Source organism: Staurois parvus, unplaced genomic scaffold (genome assembly GCF_062004578.1).
Source record: "Staurois parvus isolate SC_StPar_1 unplaced genomic scaffold, SC_StPar_1.0 ptg000256l, whole genome shotgun sequence".
NCBI lineage: Eukaryota > Metazoa > Chordata > Amphibia > Anura > Ranidae > Staurois > Staurois parvus.
Window position 1 is genome coordinate 1,020,223 of NW_028318052.1, and position 21,369 is coordinate 1,041,591.

At 43.5% G+C, this 21,369-nt stretch overlaps 1 protein-coding gene across 2 annotated transcripts in view; it reads right to left on the bottom strand.

Annotated features, from left to right (window-relative positions):
- Positions 1-1,956: 1,956 nt before the first annotated feature.
- The window catches only part of NDUFA7 (NADH:ubiquinone oxidoreductase subunit A7), a 32,565-nt gene continuing 13,152 nt past the window's right edge, over positions 1,957-21,369 (bottom strand). The window contains exon 4 of one of the 2 annotated variants that reach the window (XM_089681026.1): positions 1,957-2,122. In XM_089681026.1, coding sequence (XP_089537152.1) covers positions 2,065-2,122 — 58 coding nt within the window. In that variant the 3' untranslated portion in view covers positions 1,957-2,064. Of the gene's footprint in view, positions 2,128-21,369 lie in introns of both variants that reach the window. The other variant, XM_089681025.1, reaches the window with a different exon arrangement.

The following is a 21,369-nucleotide window of genomic DNA, read 5'->3' on the forward strand; positions in this document are numbered from 1 at the left end:
ACAATATTTATATTGATTAATTAATATTGAGTATTAGACACAGTCTTTTAGAGGGCTACACTGTTTGTTTATGAGTATGCAGGAGCTGACAGGGGAGAGATCTGTGTTGTTTATACACAGGTCTCTCCCTCGTGTGTAATATTCGGCAGTCACTGGGTGCGAGGAATCACCGGCCGGGACCCGGTGATTGACAGCGTGCGCCCCCTTCCCAAGAACTGAAAAATAACGTATACAGTGGATATAAAAAGTCTACACACCCCTGTTAAAATGTCAGGTTTCTGTGATGTAAAAAAATTAGACAAAGATGAATCATTTCAGAACTTTTTCCACCTTTAATATAACCCATAAACTGTACAAATCAGTTGAACAACAAGCTGAAATCTTTTAGGTGGAGGGAAGTAAAAATAATAAACTAAAATAATATGGTTGCATAAGTGTGCACACCTTTACGTTAATACTTCGTTGAAGCACCTTTTGAGTTTATTACAGCACTCAGTCTTTTTGTGTCTATCAGCATGGCACATCTTGACTTGGCAATATTTCCCCACTCTTCCTTGCAAAAACACTCAAAATCTGTCAGATTCCGAGGGCATCTCCTGTGCACAGCCCTCTTCAGGTCACCCCACATATTTTTGATCGGAATCAGGTCTGAGCTCTGGCTGGGCCTTTCCAAAACTTTAATCTTCTTCTGGTGAAGCCATTCCTTTGTTGATTTGGATGTATGCTTTGGGTCGTTGTCATGCTGAAAGATGAAGTTCCTCTTCATCTTCAGATTTCTAGCAGAAGCCTGAAGGTTTTGTTTGACTGATATTTGGAAGTTTTCACAATTCCCTCTACCTTGACTAAGGCCCCAGTTCCAGCTCCAAAGCATAAATGATGCTGCCACTACCATGCTTCACTGTGGGTATGGTGTTCTTTTGATGATGTGCAGTGTTGTTTTGGTTTCATCAGATCATAACACATTTTCCCACATGCTTTTGGGAGATTTCAGATGTGTTTTTGCAAAATTTAGCTGTGCTTGGATGTTTTTCTTCAAAAGAAAGGGCTTTCATCTTGTCACTCTAACCCATAGCCCAGACCTATAAAGAATACTGGAGATTGTTGTCACATGTACCACACAGCCAATACTTGCTAGATATTCCTGTAGCTCCTTTGATGTTGCTGTAGACCTCTTGGCAGCCTCCCAGACCAGTTTTCTTTTAGTCTTTTCATCAATTTTGGACGGAGGTCCAGTTCTTGATAACGTCACTGTTGCACCATATTTTCTCCATGTCTTCATGACTGTATTCACTGTGTTCCATGGTATATCTAATGCCTTGGAAATTCTTTTGTACCCTTCTCCTGACTGATACCTTTTTACAATGAGATCCCTGTGATGCTTTGGAAGCTCTCTGCAGAACATGACTTTTTCTGTAGGATGTGACTAAGAAAATGTCAGGAAAGACCTACTAGAACAGCTGAACTCTATTTGGGGTTAATCAGAGGCACTTTAAACGATGGCAGGTGTGTACTGACTCCTATTTAACATGATTTTGAATGTGATTGCTTAATTCTGAGCACAGCTACATCCCGTTATAAAAGGGTGTGCACACTTATGCAACCACATTATTTTAGTTTTTTATGTTTACTTCCCCCCTAAAAGAATTCAGTTTATTTTTCAATTGAGTTGTACAGTTTATAGGTCACATTAAGGTGGAAAAAATTCTGAAATTATTTATCTTTGTCTCATTTGTTTATAACACAGAAACCTGGCATTTTAACAGGGGTGTGTAGACTTTTTATATCTACTGTATATAGATGATTTTGCGCTCGCGTGCCACTCTGTAGCAGTGTTTCTGCATTTTTTTAAGCCAGTGTGCATGGAGCCTAAATCTGATATTACCGCTTAACACATGCAATGCTATCCCTTATGACTGTTATGCATTATGAAAAATAAAGACAATAAAAAGGAAACACTTTCAGAGGTTTGTTTTTTTTATTGTACAGTGCAACCAATTGCTGATTAATATGAAAAATCTTCCATTAAGTGTTCACAGGTATGGTTGATCAGATGACAATTCCCATTTAGGAGGGCAGACTCCAGGCATCACTGGCTTCTTTGTAACTTTCGAAACTGCTGAATCTGAGCTACAAGAAAATAATATTTAAAATTAAAAACATTTTAAAATTATGTACAAATATGAACACTAAAGAGGAATGAACTTACATTTAAAGAACATTTTAATAGCTTATGTATCTCAGTTCAGAATTTGAGATTTTCAGTATTCCATTCATGTGAAACCAAACCTGATAGGATTTGCTTGATGAGTGCCAATGTTCTACAAGCAAAGCCTCAGTTGCATAATAATGTATTTTTGTTTTTTTTCTCACAGTAAAGATTGTTCTGATGTGGAGATATGGGCACTAAGCACGTAATTTAAGGGCCAGGCGTAATGGGCCAAACATTTTTCCTTATCAAGCCTGTTCAGTTGTAGCAAGAAATACAAGGCAGTAAAACTCACAACAGTAAAAAGGATACAAGGCTGATGAGAGGGATCCATGTCCCTCAATGAACATCAGAAAAAAAAAAGAATTTTGACTTCTTAAAAAAAAATAAAAAATTGCACACTATTGTCCATTGAGGGACATATCTCTTCTTTACCCTATATTATGGGATTTCCAAAACACAGGCACACCCCAACAATATAAAACAAAACTATTGCATCCAAAACTAGCATCTGTCAATGCAAACACAATCACTTTCTGAAAACTCTTGCGGAATCATATCCAGTATGAATCCCAGGTACTCAAGTTCCAGTGATATCTAATCACTTAAGAAGAGATTGTTCACATATTCTACTGAAATTTCCCTTAGCTGTAGAACATGAATGCAAGCACCTTGGAGAATACTCATGGAGCCAAGATCTTTTTCAAGAGGGGATAGACAAAAAAAAGAAAAAAAAAACAAAAAAAACAAAAAAATCGGTATTGGCTTTCCCCAATGGCAAAGGGAAACCAATGATGGTCACGAGGTTCAAAAGAGGGAACCTGGAGTCAGAAAGGGGTGCTTTAAAGTAGAAATAGAAGCAGAACTTTTACACTGCAGCGTCTTGCCCTTAAAGACTTAGGGAAGAGGAGTCCATTTACCCTGACTTAGGAAAGATGAGTCCACTAACCCCCCAGTGCAATTTTTATAATTTTATCTACCATCAAACCTCCATCACACTCAACTGTGTTCTGTTCCAGCACCGAGTCTTCTTGCTGTTGCCAGCTTCTGGGTTCTGGCTGTGGTTGAATCCTTCCAGGCTTTTAAGCAAGCCTCTCCTTTCTCATCACGCACAAACAAGGTCAGACATCACCAAATCTTTGTGGGAGTCATTGCCTTCCAGTTACCCACGGGGGTGGGCACCCTTGTGCCTTTTTCTTTAAAATATTCTTGTCAGCAGAGAAAATTTTTGTATTGCAGATCTGGAATTGTTTATCATTAAACTAGATCTTGAGGAGTGGCGATACCTCTTTAAATGATCACCTCACTGTATCACCATTCATACAGCTCATAAAAACTTCATGATAGATTTCAGCCCCTGGTCATTCCCTTCATTCCGCATCTTATCTGATTGAAGGAAAAAAAAAAAAATCTATCCATCTATATGTCCTTTTTTACTTTCTTTAAGCAGTGGTTTATTTACTTCCTGTTTGGGTCCTTCTTCGGGGTATCCATGTAAGTGCCTGCATGACGTGGACATTTCCTATTGGATAGGCAACATCAGGGTCCTCTCAGGAACAATAGAACACAAGCAATCTCCATCTCCATTCACCACTGGATTTGCAGTTCCCTGTACCCACAAATGGTGGTGCGAGACCTGGAGTAGGTGTGTATATCTAAAATATACAAAAGATGTGCAGCGCTAAAAATAAATAAAATCAAATTAAAATTGAATAAAAAAAAGGTACATATAAGAAACCATCATGATAAATAGATTATAAAAAAATAAATAAATCAGGATTTATTACACAAACACGCATTTTATTATGTGATCCGGTGAGTGCGCATTTCTTCTATATCGGATTGCACAAGCACCGAATTAAGGAGAACGCAGGATTCCCATGAGCACCTATAGTCACTTTATGAACATTTTTTCATAATCTATCATGATGGTTTCTTATATGAACTTTTTTTATTCAATTTTAATTTGATTTTATTTATTTTTAGCGCTGCACATCTTTTGTATATTTTGGTTATTTGAGGTTTACTTGGTTACCTTAGTGCATAGCAGCTGACCTTCTTTATGTGCGCTAAATAGGTCAATCGGGACCTATTTATAGACTTGACTGTCATGTTCTTTTAACTCTCAAGGTTTCAAAGCTCCAGCTAAGCTAAGAGTTCATCATTTCCCCTCACATTCATCCTGACTCTGACTTTCTCATTCAAGTACACTGGGCCCATGACTCCAAACTTTTCAGACATCCTGGTGTTCAGGCACCATCTGAGCTTCTCCAACCTGAGGATAAAGTCTGGCTTTCCCCTAAGAACATTCATTCCAAAGATACCTCCATTAGGTTTGCTCCACAATATATAGGGCCTACAAACAGTCTGCCTCCACATTTAATGTTACCAAATTAATTTAATATTAATATGTTGCTTCTCAAACCTCTGGTTTGGAATCGAATATCTAGCCCCTCATCACTAGCTATTCCCTCAGCCAACTCATCCCAGGAATACAAGGTTCATCAGATCTCACTCACCTAAAAATTCTAGTGGAAAGCTTTAAAATTACTGATTGCCTAAAAAGAACTTCAGTCAGGAGAAAGATCCTGGGTACATCCACCTGATGTGTTGGCACCTTTTCTGGGAAAATGAAATTCCATCTCTCTTTTTCACTGAAACAAGGACCTGTAGAAAGGTGTGTCACCTGTGCTCCGTTCAACTGCTGTGCCTTCTCAGCACACAGCTGCCGACTTCCATCATCACCACAGCCAATCGGGACCAAGTTATCTCCTTAAAGGTCTAGACCTTGCTTGCAACAGGGCCCCTGTGTCTCAAATGTCTGCCTACAGCTTCTTTAGTACCCCTGCCTTCACTGTCTGTACCATGCACTTCATGAGCATCCTGTGCACTCCATCAAAACTGTTGAGCCTCCTGTGTTTCCTGCACTTTATCAAACTCTGAGCCTCCCTGCACTCAAGTTCATTTCAGCATTTTCTAACTTTTCAGATACTATAGTGCCTCTAGTAACGCCCGCACGCTCATGCTTTCTGAGACTTCAAGACCTTTGTATCTCCAGCACCGCCAGTTGCCATCTAACCTTGTGTCTCCCTAACCCCAGAGTACCGTGTGTTGCAAGTAATTCAGCACCCAGTTTCTCCTGGGAACCCAGAGGGCCCAGTAATTCCAGTGACCCTAGAGCATCCTAGGTCTCCGTGACACCTGGGTACCCACTATCATCCTGTGACTCCACAGCACTGTGGATGCCTCCATCACATCATCTCCAAGTAATTTCAGGTAAGTCCTTCTACTTCCTGGTCTGACCCATTCCCAGTGGATACAGGACCCCTGCCTGGCAGGCAGATGCAGCTCAACCTTTTTGGAGGCTTAATGTGGAATTACACTGAATTTGAGCACCACAAACCAAAAATGCTATTTAATTCATTTTTAATATTCAAAGCAAACGTCCCCATCCATCCATGTCTCCATGCTTTATTTTGCTGAGAAATCATTTTGAAAAACAAACACCACCTGGCATTTCTGGCAATGGCCACCTTGAGTAAGGGCAGATGATTCATGAATAATTTACTTCTTGGAATCCATCTGCCCTTAGCTCAGGCATAGGCTGAGCTGAGAATCCTCCCCTCTTGAAGGCTGCCAGAACATATGACATCATTTTGCCTAGGCATGGAAACCAGGAATTAACTGAAGAAAATGTACAAAAAAAAAAAAAAAAGTTTAAAACAAGTAAATATGATATACTTTCCTATCTATTTACTAATGCTAGCAGCAGAAGGATTAAAAATAGTCCATGTTAATTGAGAGAGTGAAGTTCCGCCTTAATCTGAAGTCTGGCAATTTAGATACAGTGCACTACAGATTAAAACAGATGATAAAACTAATGCATAACATAATTATGCAGTAATGCATAATTAATAAATAATAATAGACTCATATAGAAATTTGAGCGCTTGGACCATCTACCCTGTACACTCAATGAGATGGTGAAGAGCATTTTATAATGTTAAATTCCTTCTCAGCAATTTAGCCCAATCAGAGATAATTTGGAAGATAGAATTTTAGAAAAAAGCATTGTATAGAAAAACCTTGGCTGAGTGCTTAGGTTTGCATGATCCTAAGCCAGTCATCTTGCTTGCAACGGGCAAATAAATCCTTCAACTTTAAAATCTTGTGTACCACCTTTCCTGTTTTTTTTAAATCCTGGTGACTGACTATTCCACATCACTGCGCATAGGAATGCACGACTGGCTCTGCAAAGGCGGGCATCTTCAAACCTGAAAGGGTGAGTCTTCAGAGCATAGGCTCACTCTCTGAGGAGCATAGCAGATTTAAGCCATGGAGAACTTATTCCAGCACATTTAAAGAAAAAGGACAGATCATCAAATTTTCAAGAAACTGGATGATTTTAGATATCCGGCCTGTATCTGCCAGCAGCTTTTTATTCTATCAGAGCTTGGAGAAACATCCTACCTCAAGTGCACTAAGCTAAACTGATGAAGGTTGGCTCAGGTAGTATTTTAACCTATTGGGTTGGCTCTCAAAGCTGAATTAAACCTCCTTGGTGGGGGTGACATACACACACACACACACACACACGACACCTACCTCTTATTGTACAGTCCTACACTGTCCCCAGTACCAGGCTCTGGTAAGGGTCAAGCAGTGTGCATGAAAAGAAGACAACCCCCCCAAAAAAACACCAATTGCCAGGGAAGAGGTGTTTTGGCAAAAGACTGCTATTCTCTTCTGCTAAAAAAAAAAAACCTCTACCTCCTAGTGATTTTTTGTTTGGGTATTTTAACTCCACTTTAGGTTTTGGGCCTATTGTCCAATCCTCTTGTAGGAAACAGCAGAACCCATGGTACAGAATAAAATAAATTTTTTATTTGCCTGTAAAATCCTTTTCTCGAAGTACATGGGCACAGGATCTTAGTCTTAGTTGCCTGGATTATATGCTGCCTTCGCATAACTGGACACTGTAAAAAAAAACAGGCTAGCCCCAATATAATCTCTCCAACACCCTCACTTTTGTAGTAACAACATGGAATCGAGGGGAGAGACCTGTAATTTACACCAAGAAAAGAATTTTACAGGTAAGAAAAAAATTCTATTTTCTTAAACGTAAGTACAGAACATTGCATTGTGGGCCTCATTCATTTATTCATTTAGAGGACACATTTTTAAACGCATATACAGTATGTGCATTTAATGATTTTACAACTGCCATTCGCACTCTTCATTTAGGTGCAGTCAGTTTAGATGCATTTAGAGAAAATAAAATTCTGTGTGTTCAGAATCCAATTAGACACTAAGCACTGCTAAATGCATGTAAAATCGACTAAGCTTGCCTAAATGTGGCTAAACCAGCTTTAAATTGAGAACATTTAAATGCAGGAAAAAGTGAATTGGGGGCATAAAAGTTGTTTATAGAATATTCTCTAGGGTCCAGGCATTAGAGAAAGTCTGCCCACCAAATTCCCATGTGTGAAATGTGCAGGTGGTCAGGGCTAGAAAGTGAAGTCCTGCCCAAGCCATAGTCTGGATGACTACTCAGCTGACTTTTGTTGCCTCCCTGATTGTTAATTTAGGCTACTTCCATGGCACTGCCTGACTAAAGCCTGGTTGGGTGACCCTGCTGATGAGAAACCTAGCGAAGAAGGGACAGCCAGGTTGCCCTGAGATCAAAAGCCAAAAACTTACTCCAACTACCAATTCCCCTGTAACAAAAATATATATATAGAACTCTCTCCAGCAGAACAAGCTGACATTTGTCGTGAACACCTACCAGGCAATCAGGAGAAAGGATTTTCCCGATTCCAGCACAAGATCTGAAATTCATCATGCCAGGGTAAGTCTGGTTATTGCTGGTCAGGTGTATTGGATGAGTTTCAACAGCCTTGAATAAGACTGTGCATACACTACTGCCTCAAAAGGAGATGAGAAAGGGTTGGGTAACCCTTGGGCCACAGGGTCCACATGCAGGAATGGAAAGACAACAGCTAGGCTAAAAGAGAGGAACTTGGCTGTTCCAAGATCAGGCACAGATACTCCATGCAATGAGTCAGATCTAGTGCAGATTTCTGAAGATTTAGGATCCAACCAAAGGTCTTCAGGATGTGCCCTCTCCATTGGACATGGTCAGGACCGATTGTTTCTTTTAGCAGGAAATCCTCCAGGTAATCCACAAAGAGAATGTCCTAACAGCAAGCAGAGCTTGGGAGAGGTGCCAATACCTGGGTGAAGACTTGAGGTGCCATGGAGGCATCAAAGGTAGGAGCAACAATTGAAAATGTACTACACTCACAACAAAAACACAGATAGATGAGTAAGTGGACATGCTCGATGTCAACAGAGGCCAGAAGATAACCTGTTGAAAGGAAGTGGTGACTGACCTGGCATGTTCCATGTGTATGTTTTGCATAAGAAGGCACCTTTTGAGCATTTTGATCCAAAACAGAGCAAATGCCTCAATTTTTTCTGGGGGACGGTAAACAGGTTTGATGAGAGACCCTGGAACCCTTTCCTCCTCTGGAAAGGGAACTATGACTCAAGTGTGCAGCTGCTGAGAGCAGTGGGGGGAGAGAAAAGTGGGGTGGAGGCAGAGAGCAAAACTCTTGTGTGTAGCCCCTGGAGTCTCCAGATGTCCGAAATGTCCTGGGACCAGATGACCATGAAGGCAGACAGGCAACCCCTTGACCTACTTTGAAAAGTGGGGGAGTCCCTTCAGAGAGGAGGGCTTTTTTCTGGACCTGCCAGGCAAAAAGGTACAGGTCTTATGGCTCAACTGGGTTCCTGATTTTGACCTTCAGAGAAATAAAAAGGATGGAAAGTTCTTCTTCCATCTTTCTTTGCTAAAATCTGTGGAATATGTGGTTTCCAGATAGGGAACCTATCCAATATCAAACTGAAAAGACACTTGATCTTAGCCCAAAAGTTTGAGACGCAATATAGGAGTTTTTGGGAAAGAGGGTATTTAAAAAGTTACTCAAGAAGCACTGCCCGACAAAGGGCAACCTCGTGAGGCGTTTCTTGCACAAAAGTTACGTAGACCAATACTGGACCCAAAAGGATCCTCCACATATTTTCTGACAAGAGGCTCACTTTGGATATTTGGTAAAGTGTGTCCGCTAATCCGTCTATGCACTAGTAGAGAGCGACGTGTAACAGCTCCCGATAATGGAGGACAAATGGAACTATCAAAATGGATCTGGGATCTCTAGCCATGTTTTTGGACCGGACTGCTAAAATCTGACAAACAGACCCACCAGGAAGAACAAAGCATAAAGGAGAGCTTCTAAACTTTTGTTCAAAGGGTCCTTGAAAACAGGGACAACCTTAAACAGGGGCTGTTAAAGTGTTACTAAACCTAGGACCCTACATTCACTCTATCTGGTCTCCCACAGTACACAGAACATGGAAGTGCAATCATTTCAGTAAATAAAAAGCTAAATACCTTTTCTCATCAGCAGTTAGAGCAGTCTTGTGACTTCTATCAGTGTTCAGCAGAACATTGGTTAAAGCTTGTAGGAGAAATTTTCTTTTTGCTCTAGGAGGATGCACAATCCCTGACCTCTGTCTGGACAGTGCTGATCAGCCCTGTGCTAATCACGTGCACTCTCCCAAGAAAACCCCCCCTCCAAAAAAAACCTCTTTAGCAATACACACTAAACTGAGCATGTGCAGAGTGTCTCCACACGATATGTCTTATCAGGAGATTAGGGATTAAAGGGAGACACTGGAAGAAGGGGAGGATCAGAGCAGTCAGGATCAAACAGCATTTTTAAACAATGCAGAGAATTAACCTCTAAGGTTCCCTAGTGAGTATAATAAGCATGCTTTACTGCATATACAGACTGATTTTACTGTTGTGGGTTTAGGAATACTTTAAGGCAGAATACGGCAGAGTCTAAGACCAGGAATGCCGAATTCTTTAGGAACTCCTCTTAAATTGGGCATTGCTAAGCAAAACGTTGGAGGAAGGTAAGGCCAGAGGGGCCCAGTATATTGATGGATCACTATGTACTGGGCGGCACAGTGGCTAAATGGTTAGCATTTCCGCCTGGCAGTACTAGGGTCGCTGGTTCGAATCTCAACCATGGCACCACCTGCCTGGAGTTTGCATGTTCTCCCTGTGCTTGTGTGGGTTTCCTCCGGGTACTCCAGTTTCCTCCAACACTCCAAAGACATGCTGGTAGGTTAATTGGATACTGTCTAAATTGTCCCTAGTATGTGTATGTATGAATGTGAGTTAGGGAACTTAGATTGTACACCCCTTGAGGGTTAGGAACTGATGTGAATGTACAATATATATATATATATATATATATATATATATATATATATATATATATATATAGCGCTGCATAAATTGAAGACGCTATATAAGTACCTGAAATAAATAAATACGGTTTGCAGGGCAGGAAGTGGAGAAGCTGACTGCAACAAATGGAGAGGGTAAACGGCATACACGTGTGCAGTACAGCCAAAGTAGAAGGAAGTTCCATTCAAATCTTTGTCCTCACATAGGGCATACCACCCAAAAAGTTTTCAGAGACAGGGTCACATCAGTGGTTAGTGCCATGGCTCTTGACCTCTACAGCACACTGTGGTTAACAACGCATTGCGTTACATGCCAAGGTGAGTGCATTTAGAAACAACACAATAGTGACACAAATACACAGACACACACGTTCACCTGGATGGACAGTAGTGTTTATTTAGACTTGCCAACTATGTACTCCAAAAAAAAGAAAGAATTTTATAGCAAGTCAAAAATTCTATGTTTATAGATGTGAAGTGTCTTTGTTTAGCGCAAGGTTTGTCATCTTAAAGTACAAGCACGGTGTGGCTAATTCCTTGGAAGGTTTTATGATTAGATTTTTTTCATACAATAAAATAAACCTTATGTTCAGTCATACTGCTGTGCAGTTTTGGTAGAAATTCAGTAGAATGCTGGAAGTGAGTTCTAGTAAGATCTAAAACTATTGGTCTTTTAGGGAGAACATCGTTTGCCTTAGACTGTAACCACTTTAAATCTACTGATGCCAACTTCAGTCCTGTGGTTCTTCAGGTGTATATGTTAGCTGTTGACCCCCCTTTGTAAATCTATTGGTTTTTTTGGGCCTGTTAACCTTTGTTTGATGTCTTGCCCACCCCTCATTTGTACATCTCTATATACCTGTGACCACTGGACACAGCAGAACACGGATTATTGTACTGGGCAGCTGTGAGCAGACCTGATACTACTGTGTGATCACTGTAGCCAATCAGCGATCACATGGACAGTAGTAAACAATATGTAATTACCTGTCATTATTGTTTATGACTGTGTGATCTCTGTGATCAGTCACAGAGATCACATAGTACAGGACCAGTCACAGCAGCCCTGTACCATGTGATATCTGTGGTCAATCACAGCTAACACAGTATTCGGTTCCAGGAATGCAGCTGGAGAGAGTAAAAAATTATTGCATTTACAGCCATCCTGATTCCCCCCCAGAGTACTACATGTTAACTCTCTGTCACCAGTCAGGGTGCCAAATCACTGCCACCACCAAAGTTATAGTGTCTGTGATCAGTTATGGTGTTCATGATCATTGCAACACCAGTCCCAGTGTCTGTGATCACCACACCAGTCATATTGTCCCTTGTCACGGTGTGCAGGCTGCCTGTCACTCTGCTCCTCTCCCCTATGCAGCTTCCCCCTCCTTCCCCCCCCCTCATCCTGTCACGGCCCTTTGATGCAGGCCATCCAGGATGAGAGGTGTGACTTTCGTCACTCCCCCATCTCCTGTCTCTCCCCATCGGGGGCAGCCGGAGGGAGAGAGGCGGTCCCCCGCTGAGAAGCCCGCACTTCCCCAGCTACTTGGCCAGGAAGAGGGCGGGCAACTCACCGGGGTGCCCAGGCCGCGGCAGTCACTCTGACGCCGCACTGCCCCGACAAGGAAGCGCGGGCACAGGGGTTTTCCCACGCTTGCACTCGTCAAATGAAAAAGGCCGCGCTCTCGAGAGCGAGGCCCGTGTCAAGGGGGCATGCTTTGTTGCCGGGCGAGGAGGCACACCACCCCCCGGTTGCTAGGGCGACCAGGGACGTCTATACCGGCCTTTAGAAGGCCGGTAGAGAGAGTCCTGGGTCGTTCAACCGCTGTGCAGCTGCCAGGAAGGTCTGCGCTCAGGCAAGACCCTTGCAGCACTCTACAAAAGACCCAAAAGACTATTACTGCTGTCCCTGAGCTGGGGTATTATTACTGCTGCTTGCCCTGGTGCTGAGATCGGGAGGATTAGTCTCACTACTGACACTCGGCAGCAGTACCCAACGCTGGGGAGGATTATTACTAATACTAACACTGATGCTAAGGTTGGAAAGATTATTACTACTACTGACACTGATGCTGAGATTGAGAGGATTGTTCCCCACGGAGTACACTGCTGGTACTCCGGACTGGTAGCAGTTGTTAAGACCCTCTGCAGTGTGCTGAGGAGGGTCGCCCCCTGGAATGTCGCCTGCTGTGAACCCAGGATCATCCCTGCCGGAGCCGTGAGTGTGTGCACCCGTTTTATTCCCCCTGGACTGTTCTTGATCTCTGTTCCCCCTCTGATCCCTACTTGGGTTACCAATTGCTAGAGACTCTAACTTTGCCCATTGGGGACGGATTACAATTATTTTGAGCCCTCTCCTTGCTATTCCCCTAGGCTGGGTGCTGCCATGCTACCTGCAGTCCCTAATTGAGTGACTGTCAGTTCTTTAATAAAGCTCTGTGTGTTTATCATCTACACCTGCCCCCTCGACCCTATCCCCTCACAACTCCTACGACCTCCCTCCCCCTCCATCCTACGCTCCCTCACCCACATCTTCAATCTCTCCCTCTCCTCAGGCACTTTCCCCTCCCCTCTGAAACATGCACACATCACCCCCATACTTAAAAAGCCCTCCCTGGACCCCAACGACCCGAACAACCTCAGACCCATCTCCCTGCTCCCATTTACATCTAAACTCCTCGAGCGCCTCGTCTACACCCGCCTATGCTCTCACCTCAACGACAACCACCTCCTCGATCCCCTACAGTCCGGCTTCTGTCCCCTACACTCCACCGAAACCGCCTTACTCAAACTCTCCAACGACCTTCTAACCGCCAAAGTTAATGGCCACTATTCAGTGCTCCTACTCCTTGACCTCTCTGCGGCCTTCGACACAGTCGACCACCCCCTCCTCCTCCAAAAACTACACTACCTCGGACTCAAAGATTCTGCTCTCTCCTGGCTCTCATCCTACCTGTCTCTATATAGGTAACGCTCCTTCAGCGTTACCTATAATGCTACCACCTCCCCCTCACTCCCCCTCTCTGTTGGGGTCCCTCAAGGCTCTGTCCTTGGGCCCCTTCTCTTCTCCATCTACACCTCCTCCCTTGGGCAACTCATACACTCTCACGGCTTCAACTACCACCTCTATGCCGACGACACACAAATCTATCTCTCAACCCCCCACCTCACCCCCTCGGTCTCTGCCCGAATCACACACCTACTGAGCGACATATCAGATTGGATATCGCTCCACTTCCTTAAACTGAACCTCTCCAAAACCGAGTTTCTTGTCTTCCCCCCAGCCCGGACCCCACCCCCCATTGACTTCTCCATCACATCCAACAACGCCAATATCAAACCCGCCCTGCAGGCCAGAGTACTTGTTGTCATTCTGGACTCCAACCTATCCTTCCAGCCCCAAGTCCAATCTTTAACAAACTCATGCAGACTCCACCTCCACAACATCGCCAAAATACGCACATTCCTAACCCCAGAAAACACTAAACAGCTCATCCACTCCCTCATCATATCACAACTCGACTACTGCAACTCCCTCCTCACTGGCCTGCCTCGCCGCTGGCTATCCCCGCTTCAGTCGATCCTGAACACGGCTGCCAGACTCATTCACCTTTCCAACCGCTCCGTTTCCGCCACCCCCCTCTGCCAATCCCTCCACTGGCTTCCGATTTCGCAACGCATCAAATTCAAAATCATAACACTGACGTACAAAGCCGTCCACCATACTGCCCCGAACTACATCACTGACCTAATATCAAAGTACCGTCCAGCACGCACACTCCGCTCCTCACAAGACCTCCTTCTCTCTAGTTCCCTGGTCTCCTCCTCCCATGCCCGCCTCCAGGACTTCTCCAGGGTGTCACCCATCCTCTGGAACTCCCTGCCCCAACCCATCAGATTATCACCTACTCTCCTCTCCTTTAGGCGCATCCTGAAAACCCATCTCTTCAGGGAAGCCTACCCCACCCCCTGCTAACTTGACCGACCTCCTCCACTCTTCCTACCACTCCATCCCCCACAGCTGTCTCCTCCTGTGCCACCATCCCCTCCCTCCTAGATTGTAAGCTTGAAAGAGCAGGGCCCTCAATCCCCTCATGTTTTGCATTGTATTGGTATTGTTCTGTCACATGTTCTGTCCCCCTTTGTAATGTACAGCGCTGAGCGAACTATTGGCGCTTTATAAATACTGTATAATAATAATAATACTCTGTGTGTTCTGTCCTGTCTACCCCCCGCCACATCCCTGATCACTGCCACACCAGTCCAGCATTGCCTCTGCCTGTACCAATTCTGGCCTGTTTATTGATCACATTTTTGCCTTCCTGGACTGATCCTTTGGCTGCTTGCTGATCATGTCTTGTCCTGCACCTGAACTGACCCATCTGCACATCTCACTGACTATGGTCCTGTGAGACACCAGTCCCAGCCATCCCCTGTGAACAACTGCACTACTGAAGCAATAACTGGAACTCTTTTGTTCTTCCTTTCTTCAGCCTTCTGTGGTTCCTGGACAGTGGACATTCCTGGAGGCAGCCACGTGTATAGTGTAGATTACTAGTCCGATCAATCCACAATGTGGAATGAAGATAAACAAAGGCAGACATGTTTGAAATTCAACTTACATCTATAGTTGCGACATCTATGGTTGCCCCACAGACAACAATGGAGAAATATAGACATATAGACTTGAAGGGATGGGAAGTGTCTTTAGGCTAAAAAAAGAAACCAGATTGTTTATGTATCTGTTTATTCCCATATAGAGTGTCTCTTGTCTTCCCTTCAATTTCCTCAAGTGGTGCTCAAGAGCCACCGCTGCAGGAATTAAAAGAAAAACCAAAAAAAAACACACAACCACATTGGAGTTGATTTACTAAAAACAACTAGACCATGTTCTTTGCAAGTGCAGTTGCACTCTTTTTTTTCTTAGTAAATGTCAATGTGGTAAGACTTTACTTTGTAAATAACCAATCAGGTGCAAGCAAAATATATTGTATACAATCAAGTCAATTAAACTCCTGGGATATTGTTCTGGTCAGTTAAGTAGCAAAGGGGGTTGTTAATCAGTTTCAGATGCTTTGGTGCTAATGAAATTAACAACAGGTGCACTAGATGGGCAACAATGAGACAACTCGCAAACCAGGAATGGTTTTACAGGCGGAGGCCACTAACATTTTTTTCCCCTACTCATTTTTTCTGACTACTTTTCACTAGTTTTGCATTTGGCTAGGGTCAGTGTCACTACTGGTAGCATAAGGTGATACCTGGACCCTACAGAGGTTGCACGGGCAGTTAACCTCCTCCAGGATAGCACATCAATACGTGCCATTGCCAGAAGCATGAAGGAGATTCCAGGAGACAGGCAGTTATTCTATGAGAGCTGGACAGGGCCGTAGAAGGTCCTTAACCCATCATCAGGATTGGTATCTGCTCCTTTGTGCAAGCAGGAAAAGGATGAGCAGTGCCAGGGCCCTACAAATGACCTTCAGCAGGCCACTGGTGTGACTGACCAAACAATCAGAAAAAGACTTTATGAGAGTGGTCTGAGGGCCCAACGTCCTCTAGTGGGCCCTGTGCTCACAATCCGGAACCATAGTGCTCGATTGGCATTTGCCACTGAACACCAGAATTGGCAGGTCCGCCACTGGTGCCCTGTAATTTTCACAGATGAATGCAGGTTCACCCTGAGCACATGTGACAGACATGAAATGATCTGAAGAAGCTGTGGAGTAGAGTTGCTGCCTGTAACATCATTCAGCATGACCGTTTTAGTGGTTGGTCAGTGATGGTCTAGGAAGGCATATCCATGGAGGGATGCGCAGACCTCTACAGGCTAGACAATGGCACCCTGACTGCCATTAGGTATCGGGATGAAATCCTTGGGTCCTGGGTTCCTCCTGGTGCAAGATAATGCCCGGCCTCATGTGGCGAGAGTATGCAAGCAATAAGTTCCTGGAGGCTGAAGGAATTCATACCATTGAATGGCCCAAATGCTCGCCTGATGATAAACATTAATTCCAAATTCATAATTCAGCACTTATATTGATGGCAAGCTTGCAAAAAAGATTTGGTTTTTATGATTAATCATAATTAATATTAAAATGTGTGATTGGCCTTGAACAAGTGATAGTGTTAAATTCTTCAGTTATAGCTGAGCTAACTAGCTGGAAGTTGACTATTCTATAGAAGGGCATAGCTGGTTAAAAGGTATTTGGTATAGAATGTCATGGGAGTGAACCAAAATAGAATTAGTATGAAATAATATGTATTCTTTTTAAATTTTTTTTTTGGACATCCCTGTCTTGTACCATTTGACATCTTAAAATACTCTGATCTTCCTCCATTTACCATTATGGTAGCGGTAGGCCCTCTATATAACTCTCCAATCCATCCTCTTATTCTATCTCCCATTCCTAACGCTTCCAGGGTGTCCATCATAAAACCCCAACTTACTCTGTTGAATGCCTTCTCGGCATCTATCGACATCAATATCATTGGGGTTTTTCCTTTCCTGCCCTCTTGTATAAGCAGCAGTGATCTCAGAGAGTTGTCTCTACCCTCTCTTCCTGGAACAAACCCCACCTGATCTCTATGTATCCACTCCGGCATCAGTTCTTTTAATCTATTTGCCAACACCTTTGCAAATATTTTAGTGTCTACATTCAATAGCGCTATTGGTCGATAACTCGCACATTGCGAGGGATCTTTATCTTCCTTCTGAATCAGTACTATATTAGCCTGTAACGATTCTCCCCTCATCTCCATCCCATTCCCCAAGGCATTCATATAACTCTTCGTCTTGGGTATTAAAAGCTCTGTATATTTTTTATAGTATTTAACTGTGTATCCGTCTGGACCCAGACTTTTCCCTCCCGCCATGCTATTTAACGCTATTTTTATTTCCTCTGAAGTTATTTCTTCCTCTAAAGAGTTCAGTTGTATTTCTCTTAATTTCGGTAGACCTGCTTCCTCTAGGTATATCTTTCTTTTCCCCCTATTTACTATTTCCATTTTCTTAAACTTATCCTGGGGTATGATATTATACAGCTCATTATAATACTCTTTAAATATTCTGGCAATATCCTTGGTTGAGTGTAGAAATTCCCCCTTGGGGTTTCTTATTTTCTCAATATAATTTCTATTTTTCTTCTTTCTTAAAGTTCTCATTAAATACTTTCCTGGCCTATCTCCCCATCTATACCTTTCACATGTTATTTTATTAAAGACTCTTCTTTTTTCTTCCTCCATTACATTCTCTAGTTCTTCTTTCTTCTTTATTAACCCCTGCATTATCTCCTTAGATCTTTCCCTTTTATGCACCTGTTCAAGATCATTTATTTCATTTAATAATCTATTTATCTTTTCTTTCCTTTCTTTTTTCTTTTTTGCCCCCATTGCAATGAGCAGACCTCTGATGTAAGCTTTATGAGCTTCCCACACCGTAGCTACCGACACATCCTCTGTCTCGTTCTCTTCAAAAAAACACTCAATTTCCCTCTCAATTCTTCGACTAATCTCTTCATCCATGAGGAGTGCCTCATTCATCCGCCACACATATCCCTCTCTCTCTTCTCTACCCCATCTTAACCTAATTTCTAACGGGGCATGATCCGATAGGGTGCTTTCTCCTATTTTTACTTCCCCCCACCCATTCTATCATTTGGTGTTCTACTAATATGTAATCTAGTCTAGAATAAATCTCATGTACTTGCGAAAAGAAAGTATAATCTCTCTCTTTCATATTCCTAATTCTCCAGATGTCCACCAGTTGACACTCATACATCGTTTTTTTTAACCTTCTCAAGGACTTGCTTTCCTCTCTCCTCACACAGGAAGTGGTATCCATCTTCAGGTCTATACAGAGGTTAAAATCACCCGCCACTAACATACACCCTTTTTTAAAGTCCATCAATCTCTTCAACACTTCTCTCACAAATGTCTCTGGCTTCTTATTTGGACTGTATATATTTGCTATTGTGCACTCAATTCCCTGTAATTTACCTCTCAAAAATAGGAACCTTCCCTCCGGGTCCGTCAATCTCTCCTCGACCTCAAACCTTATATTTTTAGCAAAGCCTATAGCAACTCCTTTTGCTCTTTTAATTGGTGAATCCGCATAAAACCATGTCGGAAAGTATCTGGTTCTCAGTCTAACCTTCGACTCTATCTCTAAGTGTGTTTCTTGCAAGAATATCACTGAGGATTTTCTATGTTGTAGTTCTTTAAATAACCTAAATCTCTTTCCTGGACAATTTAACCCTTTTACATTATAGGTTATATATTGGATTTCTTCCATCTTACTCTTTTCCTTCTGACTCCTTTTCCTCCTTACTTTCCTTTTTCTTATACCTGTAGAGCGTATTTATCCCACTAACCTTTTCTCTCCCCTTATCCCTCCCTCCCTCCCCCCCCCCTCTTCCCACAATCCCTCCCCTCTCCCTCCCCTGCATCCCCTCCCCTCCCCCCTCTTTTTAGGCCTTCACTTTGCCTATTCATCATTTGTGGAACTAATATCCACCTTTGATTTAGTCCTTAGGGCTACACTCCTCCCATGGCTAGCCTCCCCTCCATCCAGATCCCCCCATTAACCCCTTTCTACTTGTACTTCTTAACAAAGAGGGGAAGAATTATAGCAAAGCTAGAGGAGTGAAGGAGGAAACAGGAGGCAAATTAGGGACAAGGAGGGGCAGAGAGAGGAAGAGAAAAAAAAAAAACGAAAAAAAAAACCCTCTCTCCCCTCCACCCCCCTCTCCGCCCTACCTCCCCCCCTCCACCAGTCTCCACTCATCCCCTCTCCTTAATCCAATTCCCCCAGGTTCTTCTTTCCATTCATTAATTTCAATTCTCTGCATTTCCAGTCTATCACAAAAATTTCTCAAGTCCTCTGGGAACCTCAAATGGGCTGTTGTTCCATTTTTCCATCCTATTAAACACTCCGATACCCCCCATCTATATTGCACCTTCTGTTTTCTCATCTGCTCCAGCAAAGGCCTCAGAGCTCTCCTCTTCCAGAGAGTCTCCGGTGACAAGTCCGCATATATTTGAATGTCCATTTCTCTGTATTTTATTACTGGTTTTCCTTTAGTTTTCCTCCATATTCTTTCCCTTTGCTGCAGATCCAAAAGTTTAACCAGTATGTCTCTCGGCCTATCCTTCTCATGGATCCCCTGGATTTTCCCATTTCTGGAGATTCCTTCTATATTAATCCTTTCCATATCAGAGTTTCCCATTATATAGTTCAGTAATTTGCCAACCACCTCTTCCATTAGTTCTCCTTTTAGGCTTTCCGGTACCCCTCTTATCCTTATATTTCTCCTTCTTTCTCTATTCTCTTGGATTTCCGCCTTATACCGCAATTTTTCCTGAACTTTTTCCATATTAATTATCTTGTTATCTAGTTCGGATATGATCTGGGTCTGATTTTTAACTTTCTGCTCCGTTTCCTCCACTCTTAACAACAACTGCCCCAGATCACTCCGAATATTTACCATTTCTTGCTTTATTGTTCTCTCCAGTTCTTTCATCATTTCTGTCATCTCTTTTTTATTTGGGATTTGTAGGTCTTTTTCTGTCTCTGATACTTGTTGATTACTACTGTCCAAATCCATTACTTGTTTGGGGCTACTTTGAATACTTAATTCTGATTCTCCTTTGTCATTTCTGCTCTGGGGCCTTTCCGGGGTCCCGTTTCCCTGGGATGTGTACCTTTTAATTGTACCCTTTTGGGTCCCTTTAGGACCAATTCCTTTTGCACTTTTGTTCTTCATTGCTTCTGAACCTTTTATTTTTCACTCATGAACTAATATTTCACAAAAAAGAACAAAACAAAACAAAAAAAAGTCTATGTGATATAAAACTGGAAATCCCAGCCCTGTCTGTTAACTTTCTGTGTGTTTCTTTGCCAGCACCTTATATTCTTCTCTTCTTTATATATTGTCTGGGGGTCCCCTCTGTTCTCTCACTCTCATACTTTCCTTCAACTTAACGCAATTCCTCCCATATCATCACAGTTTTTTATTTTGAGGACACAGCCGGAGTCACTCACCTTCCCTGCGCCTCCCATGGGATTTATCCAGCTCCTCCGATGGATTGGCTCTCTTGCTCTCAGGGGGACCCTCCAGGAGTTTCCAGGACTTTCTCCCCCTTCCTTGTTTGGAAGGGAGTTTTTCTCCGTTCACCCCCACAGGGCTCCAACAGTGGCTTTCCGTCTCCAGCCAGCCGGCCGGCCGGCTTCCTCTCCTCCCAGGGATGCACTGTGGTCGGTCACATGTCCCGGCCGCGCCTCCCTGTTTCCCGGCAACCACAGTCAGCTTCCCCGCCGCTCTCTGCTGGTCTCCGTTACCCAGCTCTTCCTCCCGCGAGCCGCCACTCGGCCGGAGGAGCCCGCCGGGCCAAGGTAGGTCTCTGGCTTCTAGGGCACGATAGTTTCAGGGGGATTCATGAGTCAACAGGGGATCATCTCCGGCCAGCCAGCCAGCCGACCGGCCGGCTTCCTCTCCTCCCAGGGATGCACTGCGGTCGGTCACATGTCCCGGCCGCGCCTCCCTGTTTCCCGGCAACCACAGTCAGCTTCCCCGCCGCTCTCTGCTGGACTCCGTCACCCAGCTCCCCCTCCCGCGAGCTGCCACTCGGCCGAAGGAGCCCGCTGGGCCAAGGTAGGTCTCTGGCTTCTAGGACACGATACTTTCAGGGGGATTCATGAGTCAACCGGGGATCGGTCGGAAGGGAGCCAGGCGGGAGCTCCTACCGCGAGCTCTCCACCGCCGCCATAGTGGAAATAATATATATTCTAATAGTATCTGTGTGTATTTAATATATGTTTTATAAGTTGGTAATATGTGTTACAT